Source organism: Dipodomys ordii, unplaced genomic scaffold, assembly GCF_000151885.1.
Source record: "Dipodomys ordii isolate 6190 unplaced genomic scaffold, Dord_2.0 Scaffold133, whole genome shotgun sequence".
In the NCBI taxonomy this organism is placed as follows: domain Eukaryota; kingdom Metazoa; phylum Chordata; class Mammalia; order Rodentia; family Heteromyidae; genus Dipodomys; species Dipodomys ordii.
In genome coordinates this window covers 1,018,653-1,037,296 of record NW_012267349.1, presented here as the reverse complement: position 1 = coordinate 1,037,296, position 18,644 = coordinate 1,018,653, and the positions used below count along the sequence as shown (strand labels likewise).

Sequence of the window (18,644 nt, the reverse complement as noted above, 5' to 3'; positions counted from 1 at the left end):
GGGAAACAACTCCTTTTGTAATAGCCCCACACAAAAAAATAAAATACCTAGGTGTTAACTAAAGAAGTGAAGGACCTCTACGATGAAAACTTTAAAAACCTGAAAAAGGAAATCAAAGCAGAACTTAGGAAGTGGAAAAACCTCCCATGCTCCTGGATTGGAAAGATCAACATCATGAAAATGGCAATACTTCCCAAAGCTATCTACAAATTCAATGCAATACCTATCAATATTCCAACCTCATTCTTCAAGGAAATAGAAGAGGCAATCCAAAAATTCATATGGAACAATAAAAGACCCCAAATAGCAAAAACAATCCTTAACAGAAAGAACAGTGCTGGAGGAATATCAATGCCAAATTTCAAACTCTACTACAAATACATAGTAATCAAAACAGCTTGGTACTGGTACAAGAAGAGACCTGAGGACCAATGGAAGAGAATTGAAAACCCAGAAATGAACCCACAGATCTATAGCCACCTAATCTTCAATAAGGTAGCTAAAAAAGTAGAATGGAAGAAAGACAGCCTCTTCAGTAAATGGTGCTGCAAAAATGGTTATTCACCGGTAGAAAACTAAAGCTCATTTCTAAAACTAAAACCTCTGTGACTTTGAACTGATCACAAACCTCTCTGAGCCTCATTTTATGGAATGAGAAGTTCTTTTCAATTGCTTAGTTCTGCAGTTTAGAATTTCACAGGCTCACTTAGGAAAACTTCACCCACATTCCAACAGCTTAGGAAGGTACCCTTGCTAGATTTAATGGGTAAATTTAGAACAACCAGAGGAAATACTACTTTACATGAACAGGTGGTAGGAAACAGGAACAGGTTGTCCTAAGGACTGGTATGAACCGAAGATGTAGATTTTCTTGATGTTTCTATAAATGAGACAGTAAGGCTCCCTATGGATTATGAGTAGAAATCAAGGTGTTAGCGGGAAACTTTCCTCAGTGGGTCTTTCGGTAGCTGTGTCACAAATAGATCCCTGAGTTTCATGAAGCTCAGAAGACAAGTAAGTAGCTTTGTGCAGGCTCATCAGGCGTTTCTTCTCTGTTCTCCATAAATGTGCTGGGTGGGAAGCAGTTAGTGGACGAAGCCTTTTCCTCTTCTGTCTTCCATCATTTTGCCTTTTCCTGAGGAGGTGCAAATCGGCAGGTACATGCCCACAGAACAGACAGTTGATGGAGAAAATGGTAAAACACTGCCATGGGACACCGAATTCATGGCAGTCCCACTCTGTGAGGCTGGCAGTGGCTGCCATATCTGCTTTGATGGCTCCTGGCTATCAATATAGCACACATTAAGCACCAGCTGCCTTCTACTATTTGAACTGTAGTCATAAAATGTAAATAATTGTTTTTATTCCATTAAGTGTGAAATATAAGAAGGGATAAGTAGAAATTTAAATATAGCTCAAGGTCAGGATGCAATCAAATGACTTCACACATTTTGAGTGTAAAATAATGGTTTTGTCGAATTCACCTCCAGCCCCTGATCAGATCCACTGAGAACCTCTAATATACGTCCCTGAGCAAGCCCTCTTTACATTGTATAGTTGTTCAATACAGGCTGGCACTCAGTACTAGGTGACCAGCTACAATCTATTTTATAAGAAACTATGTTGGATTATTCTGCCACAGACCTCAGTTGTCTTAGTACTGTAGGCAACTCTATGTAGGTATAGATAAATGAGTTGAATAGAAATTTGAGAATAACAGTCTTCCCAAGCAAACACAGATCTGCAGTCAGACTCACTATGTTTACAGCTTAGCTCCAGTTGGACAGTTTATATCTTCTCTATTCATTTGATATGAGTTCTACTGTCTACAGAGATCAGCACCTATTGCACCTGCCTGTAGCACTATTGAGAGGATTATGAGCCCTACACATAAACACTTGACACACACAGCATTTCCCTCTACTCTGCAGGTGTTTGTTCTCAACAGTACCCAGTTTCTACATCAGGAAGTAGTGGATTTAGTGTTTCCTGCCAGTGTGGCAGCCTACTAAAGTGTATCAACTTTAAAGAAGCTTCCTGTACCTCAGATTTCTCATCTGTGAGAGACTCTTGACTCTAGAGTTTCATTTGAGGCAATGCAATCAGCTCTTGGGTATTCTAGTTGAAATAGAAGAGGAAAGTTTTTAATGTGAAAATCTAGAAAAATGTCTCACTGCTCTAGTTTATTGATCTCATATCCTTGTCACCTCTTTTCAAGATGGAAAGAATGAAAAAATACTATTTCCTTAGAGAATTACATTTCAGGATAGGGTCCAAGTATAATTTAAGAGCGTTTCTTTATTCTTAATAAAATGACTTAGGTCTGCTTTCTCTGACTCTTGAAGTATACATCCTAGGCTGTGTGTGTGTGTGTGTGTGTGTGTGTGTGTGTGTGTGTGTGTTGGGTGGTTGTGGGGCTTGAACTCCAGGCCTGGGTGCTGTCCCTGAGCTCCTCAGCTCAAGGTGAACCACAGCACCACTTCTGGTCGTCTGACGGTTAATTGGAGATAAGCCTCTCACGGGCCCATAGTTCAGGCCCCATGACCGACCCCACCCCCCCAAAAAAAAAGAGTCTCATGGCCTTTCCCCATTGGGTTGGCTTTGACTCGCAATACTCAGATCTCAGACTCCTGAGTAGCTAGAATTACAGGCGTGAGCCACCAGTGCCCGGCTGTGTGTAATTTTTAACAACACTGTGTTATTGACTCCATTACGTTAACAACCAAACTGTGATCACTCAAACGTGTGGAATTAGGTAATCTAGATCCTCTCTATCAAAACTAAGATTATTTCTTAAAATATGCTTTTGAAATTAAAACATGTGATACCAGTCGGGCACTGTAATGCTAGCTACTGGGAGGCTGAGATCTGAGGATCAGGGTTCGAATCCAGCCCAGGCAGGAAAGCTTGTGAAACTCTTTAACCACAAAAAAGTTAGCAATGTGGCTGTGGTTCAAGTAGTAGAGCACCAGGCTTGAGTGAAAAAGCTCAGGGAACAGCTCCCAGAAGTTCAAGTCCTAGTTTTGGCACAAATAATAATGATGATGATGATGATGATGATGAAACATGTGATAAAGCCAAACAATGAAATGTGGAAAAGTGGAATGAACCCACATGTGTATATGCATGTGCTGTCAACACTTAGATCCACACCTGCATGTATGTGTACAGTAATTATAGAATGCACCTTTCTTTTGGGATTCTGGAAGATTTATTTTTCTTTTTGGTGCTGGTCCTGGGTCTTGAATTCATGGCCTGGACATTGACCTTCAGCTTTTTTGCTACCACTTACCCACAGCTCTAATTCTGGCTATTTGGGATGATTCATTGGAAATAACAGTCCTACAGAGTTTCCTGCCTGGGCTGGCTTTGCTCACACTGTGATCCTCAGATCTCAGCCTCCTGAGTAATGAGGGTTATAGGTGTGAGCCACCAGCACTTGGCTTTGAAAGGTCTTTTTGATATAATACGAATCCTGAAAAGGTCTTTTTTTGAATACTAACCTCCAGTGTTTTCTTTGGCAGATAAAAGAGGCAAATGAAAACTTGCCAGAGGATGAAGAAGACACTATTGCAGATTCTTCCTTTCAGAGCCATATCATAGGTAAGACTTCATGCCTTGATACATTTCTAACTTGGAGACATTGTCTACATAAACCTTTCTTTCAGACCTGGTGCATTCCTAGAAACCATGTCTGGTGTTCCCTCTATCATATGAGCTTAGTTACCCCTACCTCTTAGAGTTGGATGCTACCATAAAACAAATGCATGGTTGCCAAAGAATGTAATAAAAACCATTGAGAAAAATGCCCTTGTCAATATAAACAAACATAATATTGAGTGCAAATAAGTTGTTCTGAGGAGAAAATCAAATCTTGGGTGAATCCAGTTTCTTTTTTTTGTTTGTTTTTTGTCGGTCAGGGGGCTTGAACTCTGGGTCTGAGTGCTGTCCCTCAGCTCTTCAGCTCAAGGCTAGTGCTATACCACTTGAGCTACAGTACCACTTCTGGTTTTCTGGCAGTTCATTAGAGATAAGAATTTCACAGACTTTCCTGCCCCAGCTGGCTTTGAACCGGGATCCTCAGATCTCAGCCTCCTGAGTAGCTAGGATTACAATCGTGATCCAGCAGTGCCCGGCTTGGATCTAGTTTCTATAATGGTCTCAAGAGGCAAATAATTCAGATGTTTATTTGGATAGAAATATGGGATGATGGCTTTCAGAAATTGAACACTTTTAAGACTTAGCATGCTTTTACATGTGTAACAAAACAGAATGAGTAAATATGGTTTGCTCAAACTGTTACCCCATTTTCTCCATCATTTCTTTGTAGACCACTAAATATACATAGACTTGTCTTGGTGTTCAGTTCAAATTGACTACCATCTCTTAAAAGTAAGCATAACCCCAGAGAGAAAAAAACTTTAGTTCCCAATAAAGTAGAATTTTTCCAACCTGTTTCTAGCAGCCACGAGGCAACCCAGATAGAGGAATTACTAGTGGTTGCGGTCTTTCACAAGATATTGGAGAGACAATATTTTTTAAAGTCTATTGTTACCTTGGACATTTGTAAAATTAGCTTCTTTTGTTTTGTTTTGTTTTTCATAGTAATTTAATAATATGATTTAGCAAATTTGTAAAACATAGCCATTTATTGTTTGGATCCTCATAATGACATGTTTGCTTAAGGATTTTATTGGTTTTCAGTAATTTGTATAATGCTAAACAGAAATGATGGAATTTGTATGTTCATAAGCCTTTTGAGAAATTAGAGGAGGTTGACCAATTTCATCATGTGGTATGCAGCATTTTAGAAAAACTTTTGTCTGTAGTTTGGTTCATATTGTAAAATTAGCTTTTTATCTGGACTATATTAATAAGTAGAAGGTGGGTTTAATGGTTCCTATCTGTAACCCTAGATATTCAGGAGGCAAAGATCAAGACAACTCTTATTCAAGACCAGCCTAAGCAAAAAGTTAATGACACCCCATCTCAACCAATAATAGCTGGCTTCAGTGGCCCATACCCATGACTTCAGAAATATAAATAATAGAAATATAGTAGGACTATACTAGGCCAGTCCAGGAAAAAAAATCTTTTAAAAACTCTATCCCAAAAATATCTAAAGCAAAAACAACTTTTGGAGTATGGTTCAAGTGGTAGAGTACCTGTCTAGAAAACACAAGATTCTAAATTCAACTACCAGCTACAAATGTAAACATGCTAATTATTTAATTTTACACCTAACACAAAAGGTCAAGGAAATTATTACTCCAAATTCCATTTGAGTGTAGGACATGGCATTGAATACAAGTTCCAGGATGCAACAGCCTTGCAAACTGCTGGTTTCTGGTAACCATGGTCCTTGCCCTTCTACGAGATGTTCTTTTGATGCCGATTCTCCACTTCCCCTGGTTCTTGGCACCACATTGGTGAACTTCGTGGCTGATTTTTTTCTCATACCCAGCAGTCTCCTACAAACTATAATTTACAGTTTATCTCAGAGAATTGTTGTACCCCACAATATAATGAGACTGGCACACCATTATTCTTCTTCTCATTTATAATGGAGAATACAAAAGTCTTAACAAACAGCTGAATGAGTGTAGTCTGAATAAGATTATTATTCCAAAAAGACATCCTTTATTATAGTTGTCAATGTGAAATGCTTAAATTGGTATCAGTTCTGCGTAGTTAGCTAATATGCAAGTTAAATATTGTTTAACAGCCTTCAAACATGATATTGTGTCAAGCCCCGCTGAGTCATCATTTTTCCATAATGAGGTACTTTTGAGCCTTTTTTTTTTAAAGAAAAAAAAACATTTCCAAAGTTAGAGGCAGAATTTTAGTTCAAGAGAAGTATAGTAATTTAACATTTGAATAGAATAACAATTCTTTATATCTTCACTTTTTGATATGGCAATTTCAAATTTAATTAAAATCTTATACAATTAAAATTTCGGTTTCCTCAATTTTCTTAGACACATTTGTGTGTCTGTTGGGGGAGGAGGGTGTCCTAAGGCTTAAACTCAGGGTCTAGGTACTGTTCCTGATTTTTTGTGCTCAAAGGTAACACTTTACCTCTTGAGTTTTTACTCCACTTCTAGACTCTGTGTGTGTGTGTGTGTGTGTGTGTGTGTGTGTGTGTGTGTGTGTGTGTGTGGTTAATTGGAGGTAAGAGTCTTGTGGGCATTCCTGCCCAGGCTGACTTCGAACCTTGGTCCTCAGTCCCCTGAGCATGTAGGATTTCAGACATGAACCAGTGACACTTGGCTCCCCTAGCCATGTTTTAAGTGTTCAGTGGCTACCAATTATATATCTCCTTATGAAAATTTGCCTTCATCATCATCTGTTGAAGAATGCTGCTTTAGATGACTCTAGAGTCAACTGGACCATGTTTGTGACAGCCAAGTGCTTTGGTCTTTAAATCATTGTAAAATAACCTCTGGAAAGTCACAGGAGCTATGTGGATATGATGCTGTGGCCACAAGTAAGCAGCAGCAGAAACCTGGTAAGCCATTCCTTAAGTAATAAAATCATTTCATCACCTTACATAATTAAAAGTGTTAAACAAGGAAAGAGGTATGTAGGAGTTCATCAAAATTGTAATAAAAGCCCTAGCTCAGTTTGCCCGCTGCCTCTCATTTTGTCCCATCTTGGCCTTTTGTTTTTATGCTGTTGTCTCTGGTTGCAAATTGCTTCCTGGCACTCTAAGCATCCCATCCACATTTGAGTCAAAAAGCATGAAGAACATACAAAAGAAACAAAAAAAATCACATAGTACATTATAAATACATTAAAAACAATAGCAAGAAAGAAAAAAACCACTTGTGTTTCTATCTTGGGGTTCATTTCGCTTAACATCATTTTATCTGGTCATATGTACATAGCTTTTTATCTTTTCTGCTTGTCCTAAACATACACAAGTTATTGCAAATAAGGGAAACCATGGGACTTTGGTATGTGCTTCCCCCGGGTATAACCCCTGTTGTCACTGTATTTGACTCCGGTGCCCTGCATCTTGTATATACATTGTTCTAATTTGGGAAGGGGAAGGGAAATAACAAAATGCTGAAATAAGGATACAGGTTGACTCATTGTAACAATGAGATTACAAGACACTATGTTGAAAATGAACTTTAGAACTTCGGAGGGGGGATGGGGGGGAGAGGGAGGAGTTGGGGAGGTGGAGAAGGAAGGGATGGTAGAGGAAAACAAAGGAAGAGGTAACAATGCTCCATAGGAAATGTACTCATTACCTTACACATGTAACTATAACCCCTCTGTAAAGTATCCTTACAATAAAAATATATTTTAAAAAAGCATGAAGAAGATTAAAAGCTCACAGGCTCCACTTTACACAGCATTGGTGAGAAATGAATTACATAGCCATTCGTGCCTGCAAAAGATGCAGGCAAAGACCATCTAGTCTGCTTCAGACTCCAATTTATGAAAAAGAGGATGCAGATATCTCTCAGGTCATCTTTTTAGAAGTGTTCACAGTTTAAAGCTAAACAAGTCTCATCAAAACCAAGTGGTTATATATTTTTATTTTTTGGTGATGCATGGGCTCTACCATTTGTGCAATGCTCCCAGCTCTTTTTTTGCTTTAGTTAGCTTTAATTTTTTGTTGAAGACTGACCTTAGGCCACAGTCCTCATGTATGCCTCCTATGTAGCTTGGATTGCAGATGTGTACCACCAGGCCATATTTTATATATATGTACATATAATTATATTTGTTATATATATAATTATATAAATATATATTTACATATATTTATTTTTAACATATATAAGATATATAATACAATATGTTGTATATAATACAATTATATATGTAATATATATATATATAAAACTGAGATGGGTTTTACTGATTTCTCCTCAAATTGTAATTAATTAACTTATTAACTTAGTATGAACCTCCCATGTAGATAGGATTATAGAAGTGAGCCACTATACTTAGGCTGATTATTTCTCTATATTGCACAGATACCTCATGTTATTCATTTTGTTCAACCAAAGTATTACACATTTTGCTATATTTCATAATACAATATTTTCAAATAGCACCTAAGAAAATCTAAATTTGTCCTTTTTTCAACATGCATTGACTAATGTGTTTGACAGAGAAGAACCATCGAGAAAGTTGTGAATCAGAATGAATTTCTGTGGCTGAGGGTAATAATGTTTGCTTAATCAAAATGTTATGAGTTGATTACAAGATGAGATATTGTCAACTAAACTTGCTTTCTCTGACATTCAATATTTATGAATTAAATAAAATGATGACACTAGATTTTTTTTATTTTATTTTATTTGTGAACATACTATACAGAGGGGTTACAATTACATGGGCAAGATAATGCATACATTTCTTACCAAGCATTGCAGCCTCCTCCTTATTGTTCTAATAAATGCCAGGCTCCCAGCTTAATAAGCAAGCAACTATCCTACCCTAGCCTAGTAGATGTATTAACACAAATAATCACAACCATCATATTTTTCTTTTCTGATAACTATATTTATTTTTAACTAAATAATTGGAATTTATTTTATGTATCCATTTTGGAAAATACTACTGACATTATCACATCTTACTGTTTGTAGTTATGATGGAAAAAGCTGAGAAACAGGAAGGTCTTCTCATACATGTACAAACCTAGAGTACAATTTAATTTACCTAGAGTTCTACTACCCCTAATGTAAGCATCTTATGTGTACTATTATGTGGAACTTTTTTTTGGTTGGTTGTGGGGCTTGAATTCAGAGCCTGGCGCTTATATATATACATACATATATAGATAGATAGATAGATAGAGAGAGAGAGAGAGAGAGAGAGAGAGAGAGAGAGAGAGAGAGAAGGTCACAAGGCATTCAAATACAAGGAATTTAAATTTCAAATTGAAAATATCAATCAATTGTAAGCATCACAAGTTATTCCCCAACTGAAGAAGGAAATTCTTATAAAGAAGAGAACATGTCTTTTGAGGACTTTCAGAAAGAAGCCAAGTAGAATCCAGTGGTAAGCAGTGAATCAAGGAGGCACAGAAGACTCTATGAAGAAAAGAATACACATGATTTCTTCACACCTAAAAGAGTTACAAAGAAGAGTCTTCCCAGTCTTCCAATGAGACTGTCTTAGTGCTTCACAGTCCAGTGAGACCTGTTTTCTCTCTCACACTGAATGCACTTCTAGTCTCTTCTGCAAGAGCAAGAAAGGTTCCTATCATATGATCATAAAAAGACCAAAGACATGGTCTCCCTCTGGTGATGGTTGCTAGCTTTTTTTCTTTCTCTTTCTTCCTCTTTTTTATTCTTCATTCCTTTCTTTCCTTCCCTCTCTTCTCCTCTCCTTTTTTCTTTTCTTTTTTTTTCCTTTTTGTTCCAGTACTGTGACATGAACTTAGGGCCCAGGCACTGTCCCTTAGCTTTTCATTCAAAGCTAGCCACTTGAGCCACAGCTTCACTTTTGGCTTTTTGATGGTTAATTTGATATAAGAATCTCACAGACTTTCTTGCTTGGTCTGGCTTCAAAATATGGTCCTCAAATCTCACCCTCCTGAGTATTTAGGATTACACATATGAGGCACTGGTACCTGGTTCTAGCTTTCTTTGAATAGCTCTCTCAAGTCACATTGGAGCTCTCCTTCCTACTACAGAAACAGATACTCTCTGAGATCCTTCCAGCTCAATCTATTGCCGTTCTTTTTCTCTTCCTCCTCAACCTAGGGTCTGCAGTCAGCAGCTAATGTATAATGCCAAGCTAGTAATAGGTACTCAATAAGTACCTCTGGGGATACCTTAATGCCACAGACCTGTGCATTTCCATTTTCCTCAGGGTTTTTGTTACTCCCTTACATCTAGCCAATAATGGCCAACTAACTTATGTCACTATAGTAACGAATTAGACAGAGACCTTTCCAGGTTACTTATTTTCATTTATGACTCAGGTACAGTTTTGCCTCTAGTTAAGAGAAAACCTTGGGAGCTCTAATTTTCAGGTACTCAGTGTGCTTGTTTGAACAAATTATAGGGTGAGAAAAAAAGATAAAACCAAGCCTACCTCAGATAATGAACGGCACAAGAAGCAGTGCCAGGTGGAATAGAGGTATTTAAAGAAAAAAGATTCATTCTGTTTGTAGGTTAGAACTGAGATAAAGTTATGTTGAACCAAACAGAAGAGGCTGGGAATACCATGTTCAATGGCCATTTTACTCCTAAAGTACACAAACCTTGCTCTTGCACCTTTTATCAACCACTCAGAAAGCATCTAATCCACAGTAATATCATGCCCAGTCTGCATTGGGTGGAGGCAGAAGATCTCAGAAAAGTGTAGACTGAGGGGATACTGCTGTTGAGGAATCTCTAACAAAGGTCAGCAACTACAATAGCTTCTTCACCGAGCAGAAGATAAAATACCTGGTCTGATGCTAACATGTTTAGATCTGTGGGTTGATTTTTGTTTTGTTTTGTGGTGTTGAGGAAGGGGAGATCTCACAGGTTCTTGAAACAAGAGCCTCAATTGCAGAGAGAAAAACCCCAGGACCTCAGCACTTACCGCATTCGAACCCACTTTATGCAATGAAAGCCTGACAGGACTTGTCCATCATTCATCCTAGCCTTTGAACTTTCCAGACCACACTTGTTTTCACAATATAAGACTGGCTTTTCCTCACCATAAGTGTAGATAGGAATTGAGAAGCCATAATGCCCAGTGGTTAAAATAATAGAAATGAGGCTGAGTGCCGGTGCCTCATGCTTATAATCCTAGCTACTCAGGAGGCTGTGAACTGAGGATTGTGGTTCAAAGCCAGCCTAGGCACGAAAGTCCATGAGACGCTTATCTCCAAAAAGCCTTAAGTGGAGCTGTGACTCAAGTGATACAGCTCTAGCCATCAGCACAAAAGCTCAGGGAGAGCACCCAGGCCTTGAATTCAAGCCCCACGACTGGCACCAGAAATTTTTTTTAAAGGAAAAGAAAAGAAAAGAAAAGAAAGTCATAGGAAAAGAAATCTGGAGAGTTGCTGGGAAAGATCTTTATTAAAAATAAATGCTGAACTTGAATTAATTTGCCATCACCCATGTATGACCAAATATATAATTTGGTCACCAACAAACAAAATGTATAGATGATCAAGTATGAATACAAGGCAGCTAAAATCTCTAAAATTAAATCATACAGGAGGGCTACTAGTTTTATAGCTACCAACCAATTAAACTCCTTTATAATGATGGTCAAGAATATTACTAATTTTCCTCCCTGACAAAATGTGAAGAAAGTTTTTTAAAAAAACCTATTCATATTAGTACATTTGTGGACAAAGAGTAGGACAATGTGGTTTGTGGTTCAGATCCTGAATCCTGTTTCCTGGGTGACTTCAATTCTGCATTTCTATAAGTACAAAATGGCACATCCCAGGAACTGTAGAGCAATGGCTCTACAGAGCAAGGACACTTTCACCCAGGTTTTTACAATTAAGGACAGGTGATAAAATTCATAGAAGTTGGTTTGCATCATGCAAACCTCCAAGGCATTGGAGGTATGATTACATGACATTAGTCCCATGGAAATAGAACCATGTGATTTCTTTTGGTTAGGGACTGAAAATAATATTAACATCTGAGCACCCACTATAGACCAATCATGGTACTTCTCCTCCTTATTGTTTTGTTTTTTGGATCTTTGGGCTTTCTATATTTGTACTTGGTCCTGTGAGTGCTTTTTTCTAACTATCATAGATAGTCATCACATAAAGCTTTGGTGGAGATTTCTGTACCTGACCTGAGACCATACTGAATCACTGTGACTTCTGATTTATCACTTGATTCATGTAATTGTAGACTTAGTGTTGACGATAGAGTTTTTTCCTCCTATAAAATATTTCCTCCTATAGATTAGACCAGGAAGCTAACTTTTTTCATATAACAAGACTATATTGAGCATTTTCTACAATCTTCCCTGTTCAATATTGGAGATACTAAGATAAATAAGACATACTATCTGCCCTCCTAGAACTCCAGTCTAGAAAAGCAGCAAACAGATGATTTGAATACAGTGTGATCACTGATAGAGTACAGGTAGAGTGGAGCTGTTACCCAAAGCCAGATATATCATCAGATGTAAAATGAAGTTAAATGGAATTCTATATGATAACTAGTTACATTGGGATTCCTTTGAAGATTATAGACACCAAGTATCCTTGTAAGTGGATCGTTCGTCTAGGAAATGGCAAATTCAAATAAACCTCTAAGTCAGTGAGTGATACAGAATGGGCTTGTAACGTACATGTATATGTCACAGAACTGATGGAGATTTTGAGAAGAAAAAAAAAACAGAATATGACCCTTCCTAGAGAGGTAACTCCCTTTGTAACTCCCTAAAGCATGCTATTCCTACCAAAGCACATCTGTTTTTTCACAACAGAAGCCAAACATTTAGACATGGCATAACTTAAAATACGGACTCCACGCTAAAAAATATTAAATTTTCAGAGACTTCCTTTTATGTGGAAATATATCAAAATAGAATTTCAAAATGTTTTACACCTAAACTATTGAACATAATATAAAATTGTGCATATTTCCTTACATATATGGCTAAACTGCAAGCAAATAATTCATTCAAGACTAAGAACAGCAAGAAAGTGTTAGTTTGTAGTTGCCAAGATTGTGTTAGAACCAGCATTTGCTGGTGATATGAAGATTGCTCTTAGTTCAGACTTGGACCTGCCTTGTCACCCTACTGGAGATCTGATATTAAGGACATAAACAATTAACATAATGAAAGCCAAGGGCCTGAATAGGGCCTAGAAGAATATTAGTCTTATGGAACCATTTTTACCAGAAACCAAACATCTAGACTTTTATGTGACATAAGGTATATTTTTAAATGTAAGTTCATTTCTTTTTTAAAATTCAGATTTTAAATTTAAATATATTTTATTGTAAGGATATTGTACAGTAGGATTACAGTTATGTGAGCAAGGTAATGAACCCATTTCCTATCCAGCATTCTTACCCCCTCCTTTGTTTTTCCCCTACCATCCCTTCCTTCCCTACCCCCCCAACTCCTCCCTCCCCACCCCCTGCAAAGTTGTAAAGTTCATTTTCAACATATTGTCTTGTACATCTCATTGTTACAATGGGTCATCCTGTATCCTTATTTCAGCATTTTGTTATTTCCTTCTCCTTCCCAAATTAGAAAAATGTCTGTACAAGATACAGGACACCAGAATCAAATACAGTGACAACAGGGGTTACACCATGGGGGAAAAACATACAAAGAAACAAAAACAAATCACATAGTACATTATAAGTATATTAAAAAGAACAAGAAAGATAAAATCTCTTGTGTCTATCTTGGGGTTCATTTCATTTAGCATCAGATTATATGATCATATATACATAGCTTTTAACCTCTTATGCTTGTCCTAGACATATACTAGTTATTGCAGATAAGGGAAACTATGGGTACTATGTCTCTTTGAGTCTGGCTTACTTCACTTAATATATTTTTTCCAAGTCTTTTTATTTCCTAACAAATTGGTTAGTGTCATTCTTTCTGATTGAGTCATAGAATTCCAGATATTTATTTTTATCAAGCAATATGTCAAATTAGCATTTCAAAATCTTTTTATAGAATGACACACCTAAAATATGATTGGCTCAATTAATTTAGATAAATAACTGAATTAGATTCTCTATTTCCTGTGCACCCCAGCTTGACATTTTATCATGGTTTTGATTTTGCTCTTAATATTGCAGAGAAGAATTAAGGGAGAAAACAAATGAGACAAGAGCAAAATGTTGAACAACGTGTATGTGAGGTTTTAAGTGTATTTGAGATGTGTCATAATGAAAAGTTTAGTTATTGTTTTGAGGTAGACTCAGATTGATAGTACTCCCTAGATTGTGATAAACCCAATTTAAATATTGTCTTGAGATACTTGCTCTAAACTTTACATTTAAATAGGAATCCAAAAACAATTATTTCACAATAGAAAAAAATCACTCAAATAAGAGAAAACATGACTCATTTGTGAGAGTTGGAAAAAAAAGTGTCTGTAAAAGGAATCCTGCAAAGACTGTAGAATTAGGAATTATCCAATAATAAATATAAAATACTCTGTGTTTCTAAATAAACAAAAATGGAAATCAAAGTTAACAAAGGAACTGATAAATATTGAGCAGTCATATTTGGGAAAAGAGCATAAAAGAACTTAAAAAATACAGAGACTTGTTAGATGGTATTTATCACAACTGAAGAGATAATTACCCATGGAACTGAAAAATTACACAAAATGCATCTGAGAAACAACGAAGTAGACAATGTAAAAGAAAAGTTGAGAAGTCAAGACTCTATGAGAAAAAACAACAACAAAATCCTTATACATCTAATTTCAGCTCCAGAAGGAAAGAGCAGAATGATACAATATTAAAATAGATAATGATAGAGAATTTTGCAAAACTAAGGCAGTTAAATTTGGGAAGCCAAATTACTCCTCAATCAGATAAATTCCAAAAACTTATACTTAGGCATATCTTGGTAAAATGGAGACACCAGAAATGATAGATATTAGGACAAAAGGGAAACGTAGATTACTCAATAAAAAATGACAGCTACATGGTAGTAAACTTCTCTATGGCAACTCGGAAGACAATGGAATTAGATCTTCATTGTGTCAAGAGACAAATTAATTATTATTCTTAAATGAATACTCAGACTATACGCAAAAGGAAGAGTAGATATATAAAGACATTTTCTAAAATAAAAGTGAAACAATGGAAAACTGGGTGTTCTATCATTATGTACTCACTAAAGTAACTACCTAGTGAACATCAGATAAGAGAAAATGATCCTAAAGAAGTCAGAAATGTAAGAAATAATACAGAAAAGTTGTAAAACCTATATAACTTATATAAGGATAAAATCATATGTAAATTATATAATTATAATACATAATTATATATAATATATAATAAATATGTTAATGTTATAAAGTATATTAATATGCTATATTATATGAATGTATTATACATAATTATATATTCATATGTGTTATATAGAGATATGTATGGATTATACTTACATTAATAAACATTATATTTTATATAAATAAATATCAAACCCTGTCAGTATTGCCAATGAAAAATCCATTAGTAGTATGATTAAAAGTACATTAGTTTGAGAGGAGAGTTAAGATCTAAATTAACAGGTGAGGACTGTGGCAAATGGCTGAGATAAAAATTGAGTTGTTTAATAAATTACATGTGTGACTGAGAACAGAGATATGCAACAATCTTGGGACTAAGGATGCCCTCTGCTAAAGCAAATCCTTAATACGAATTGTGCCTGGGAAAAGGGAGCATGAGGTTTATAGAGAAAAGAGAACCAACCATTGGTTTCCCATAAATATGTTTTAACACAGAGCTGATTTGGATCCTTTTTTAATGATTAAATGGTATGCAGCAGGTGCTTACTGTTTCTAAAGAGAAATCCTCGCACCTTGAAATTGGTAGTAGCTGAGAAAATAACCCATCAATGTCAGTCTTAATGTCTCTCATTGGACCTTGGATAGAATGCAAGCAGAAACATTTAGTCATCATCTTGTCTCTGGAACAGTGTCTGCTCCACTCATTTTGCACATGATCAGATAAAAGGATGTTTGCTTTATCCTTGCCTTGCCACCCTGGTGCAGCTAAAAGCGTTTCAAAAAGGGGGAAGAACAAGCTTTGAGGTCAGCAGGTTATGAAACATTGTCATGGTCAATCCAAGAGCACTGAATCAATTTCCAATATGTTTCTTGTGTAGCTAAAACCTATACTCTGGAGATGTTATTGTTTGATTATAAAAGCAGAAGGAATTTGAAGAGGGACTTTCATGCCATCGTGATAAACAATTTCTGCCCGTAACTCGATTGTGTCAACTCTCAGATTGAAGGGAAATATGCTTTAAGGTGACTTTCTGCCCACTTGAAACTCAGCCCCGTGTTCCACCTTGAGAACACATTTGGAAGGAATCCAGTGCATGCAAGAACATATTTGGAAGTTGAATTTGGCCTCTCTGCTTCTAAATGAATGGGTTACATAGGCAAAAATGCCATTCCTCTCACTCTTGACCTAGCCATCAACCTGTTCCTCTAATGTCAAAAGTATTTGCACATAACTTTTGATTTTTATTTATTTTTTTGTCCTTTGTGGGACTTGAACTCAGGGCCTGGGCACTGTTCCTGAGCCTCTTTGTGTCCAAGGCTAGTGTTCTACCACTTTTGCTACAGCACCACTTCCAGTTTTGGAGTGATTAATCGGAGCTAAGAATCTCAAAGGGACTTTTTTGTCTAGGCTGGAATTGAACTGTGATCCTCAGATCTCAGCCTCCTGAGTAGCTAGGATTACAGGCGTAAGACACTGGTGCCCAGTGTTTAATTCTGCTTTAAAACAAGTGTTTTAATGTGCTCATCTTTTTTTCTATCTACTTTTTTATCTTAAAAAGGACTTCTGATCTTTTAGTTTGCAATGGAATCAGACTTTAAATGAAGAAGGTGGTGGGGAGGAGTGTAATGTGTCATGTGGTAATGAAGATTGGCTGGGAGACATTTGGATTTATTGAAAAACATTACACCTCTCTGTGTCTGTCTCAGCCTTGAGAAGGAGGACTTGCTCTATCTGTTTAATGGTTGGGGGGGGGGAAGGGAGCGGGGCACAGAACCTTCTGAGGTTCTTATTTGATTCTGTTTTGGAGTTTTTGATATCTTTTGGTTAGTAATAGAGACTGAACACAACACCTTTAAGCACTCTACCACTTGAGCCAGGCGCTTAGACTTTGTTCCAGTTTATTTTTGAAGATTGGATATCACATTTTTGCCTCACAAACCTGGGACCTTCATCTTCCTGTCTTTACCTCCCAGGTAGCTAGGATGATAGGCATAAGCCACAGTGCCCAGGTATCTGTCTGAGGCTCTTTGTAGTAGTAGGGTATTTCCTAAACTGACCATGTTGAGTTTATACTTCCCATAAGTCTGTGGGAAGAGAGTTTTTCAATTACAGGATCTGAAAATACTAGAAATATACTTGTCATTCTTATCCAGCTGGTTCTGAGCATAGTCCCTGTTCTTCTTTACCCATTATGTCTTCACCTTGTATTTGCCATGTATTTACATTTTAGAGTTTGCCCATCGGTTTCCTTTCATCTGATAGTCAGGGTAGTGCAGTAAGGAGACCAAGTGTCCAGTTCCCCTTTACCATCTATCTACCTGACACTGTGGCTTCTTTGATCCTCCACCCCATCCTCTGCCAATTGGAGATCGTAGTAATCGCTGAGGTGTTGTTGAGAGCATTAAATGTTCATTTGCTTGTGAGTGCTAGACACCATTCTGGGTGGATGGGAAAGCTCAATTGTTGGTCTTCATTGCTCTTGTAATTATTGTAATTGGATCCTCTAATGGGTAAATAGCTGTAAATCCCATCTCTCTGAGATGAGTAAGGCAAGGCTTGAAGAAATATCATTACCTTGCTCATAATTCCTGCAGGGTAGTGACAGGATTCATGTGAAAGACTAGACTTCCTTAAGGAGGACAGACTTGGCCTTGCAAGCTCCTGCTCATAAGCCTCATGTGTCCATGGTGAGAAAGGCCTGAGACAATGTTCTTTATCTCTGGCCAGTCTGAAATTATCACATGCCCAAATGCAGCTAAACCATGAGCACCTACCTGCCTGTACAGTGCATTGTCTCACTCAGACCTTAACCATTCACTTTCTCTCAGATCACTCCAAGCCCTGTTGTGCTCATTTGAGACATTTCACTTCATAAGAAGGAAATCATGGCAAAGACAGTTGCTGCTCCACGGGTAGGGGTGAGTCACCTTCATCCTCTGGTGCTCAAGCCTCAAGGCCCTGCCATAATCCAAATTTAGTTCAGTTACTAAATATTTATTAGGCACTGACATCATTCCAAGCATTGTGCTGCACTTAGGGATATGAAAATGGAGAAGACTCAGGATTTGATGATCTGAGCTGATCTGATTCTGAACCAGAATCCTTATTTACATCTTCTTAAATTCAGTTGAAGATTGAATTGTGCTAATCTCTGCCTTGAGATTGAACTCTACAAAAAGGTCAGTTTCCATAGCCTGTTCTTAAAAACAATGTTTTTCCTTAGACAGTACCAAAAAAGACTTGATGACTATACAGCATCCTGTCATAAATACTCACAAACCTACTTACTCTTGTAGTTCCTAAATTATGTGAACTTATTCTTTTTGACATGCTGGCAAAGACAAATAATTTCTTTAAAACAGATGGCATGCCGAGCCTTTGTTTAAATGTCAACTCTGCTGCTGTTTATTGCCCTACTTATTCTGGGAGTTATTTGCATGGTGGATTCACCTGAGCACTGGGTCTCTGATACAGAGGAGCTAGGAAGTATACTTGGGTAGTACTTCCTAATGAAAACCTATATTATAATTAGGTTGACCGAAGAGGTAACTATGACCCTATTTCATTTTATTTTTGGTAACTGTTGTACTCATGTGCCTTATTGTCTTACTTTAATGAAGTAGCACAATGCTTTTATTTAATTCCTTACAGTGTTTTTCACCAATATAATTGATAATTGTAAAAAATCTAGTTTAGGGTTTCCCAATA

At 37.0% G+C, this 18,644-nt stretch overlaps 1 protein-coding gene across 3 annotated transcripts in view; it reads left to right on the top strand.

Moving 5' to 3' along the window:
• Nckap5 (NCK-associated protein 5) overlaps window positions 1-18,644 on the top strand; it is an 824,710-nt gene that overhangs the window by 714,299 nt on the left and 91,767 nt on the right. For all 3 annotated transcript variants that reach the window (XM_013030807.1, XM_013030809.1, XM_013030808.1), the window contains one exon: window positions 3,525-3,603. In XM_013030807.1, the coding sequence (XP_012886261.1) occupies window positions 3,525-3,603 (79 nt within the window). The remainder of the gene's footprint in view (window positions 1-3,524; window positions 3,604-18,644) is intronic.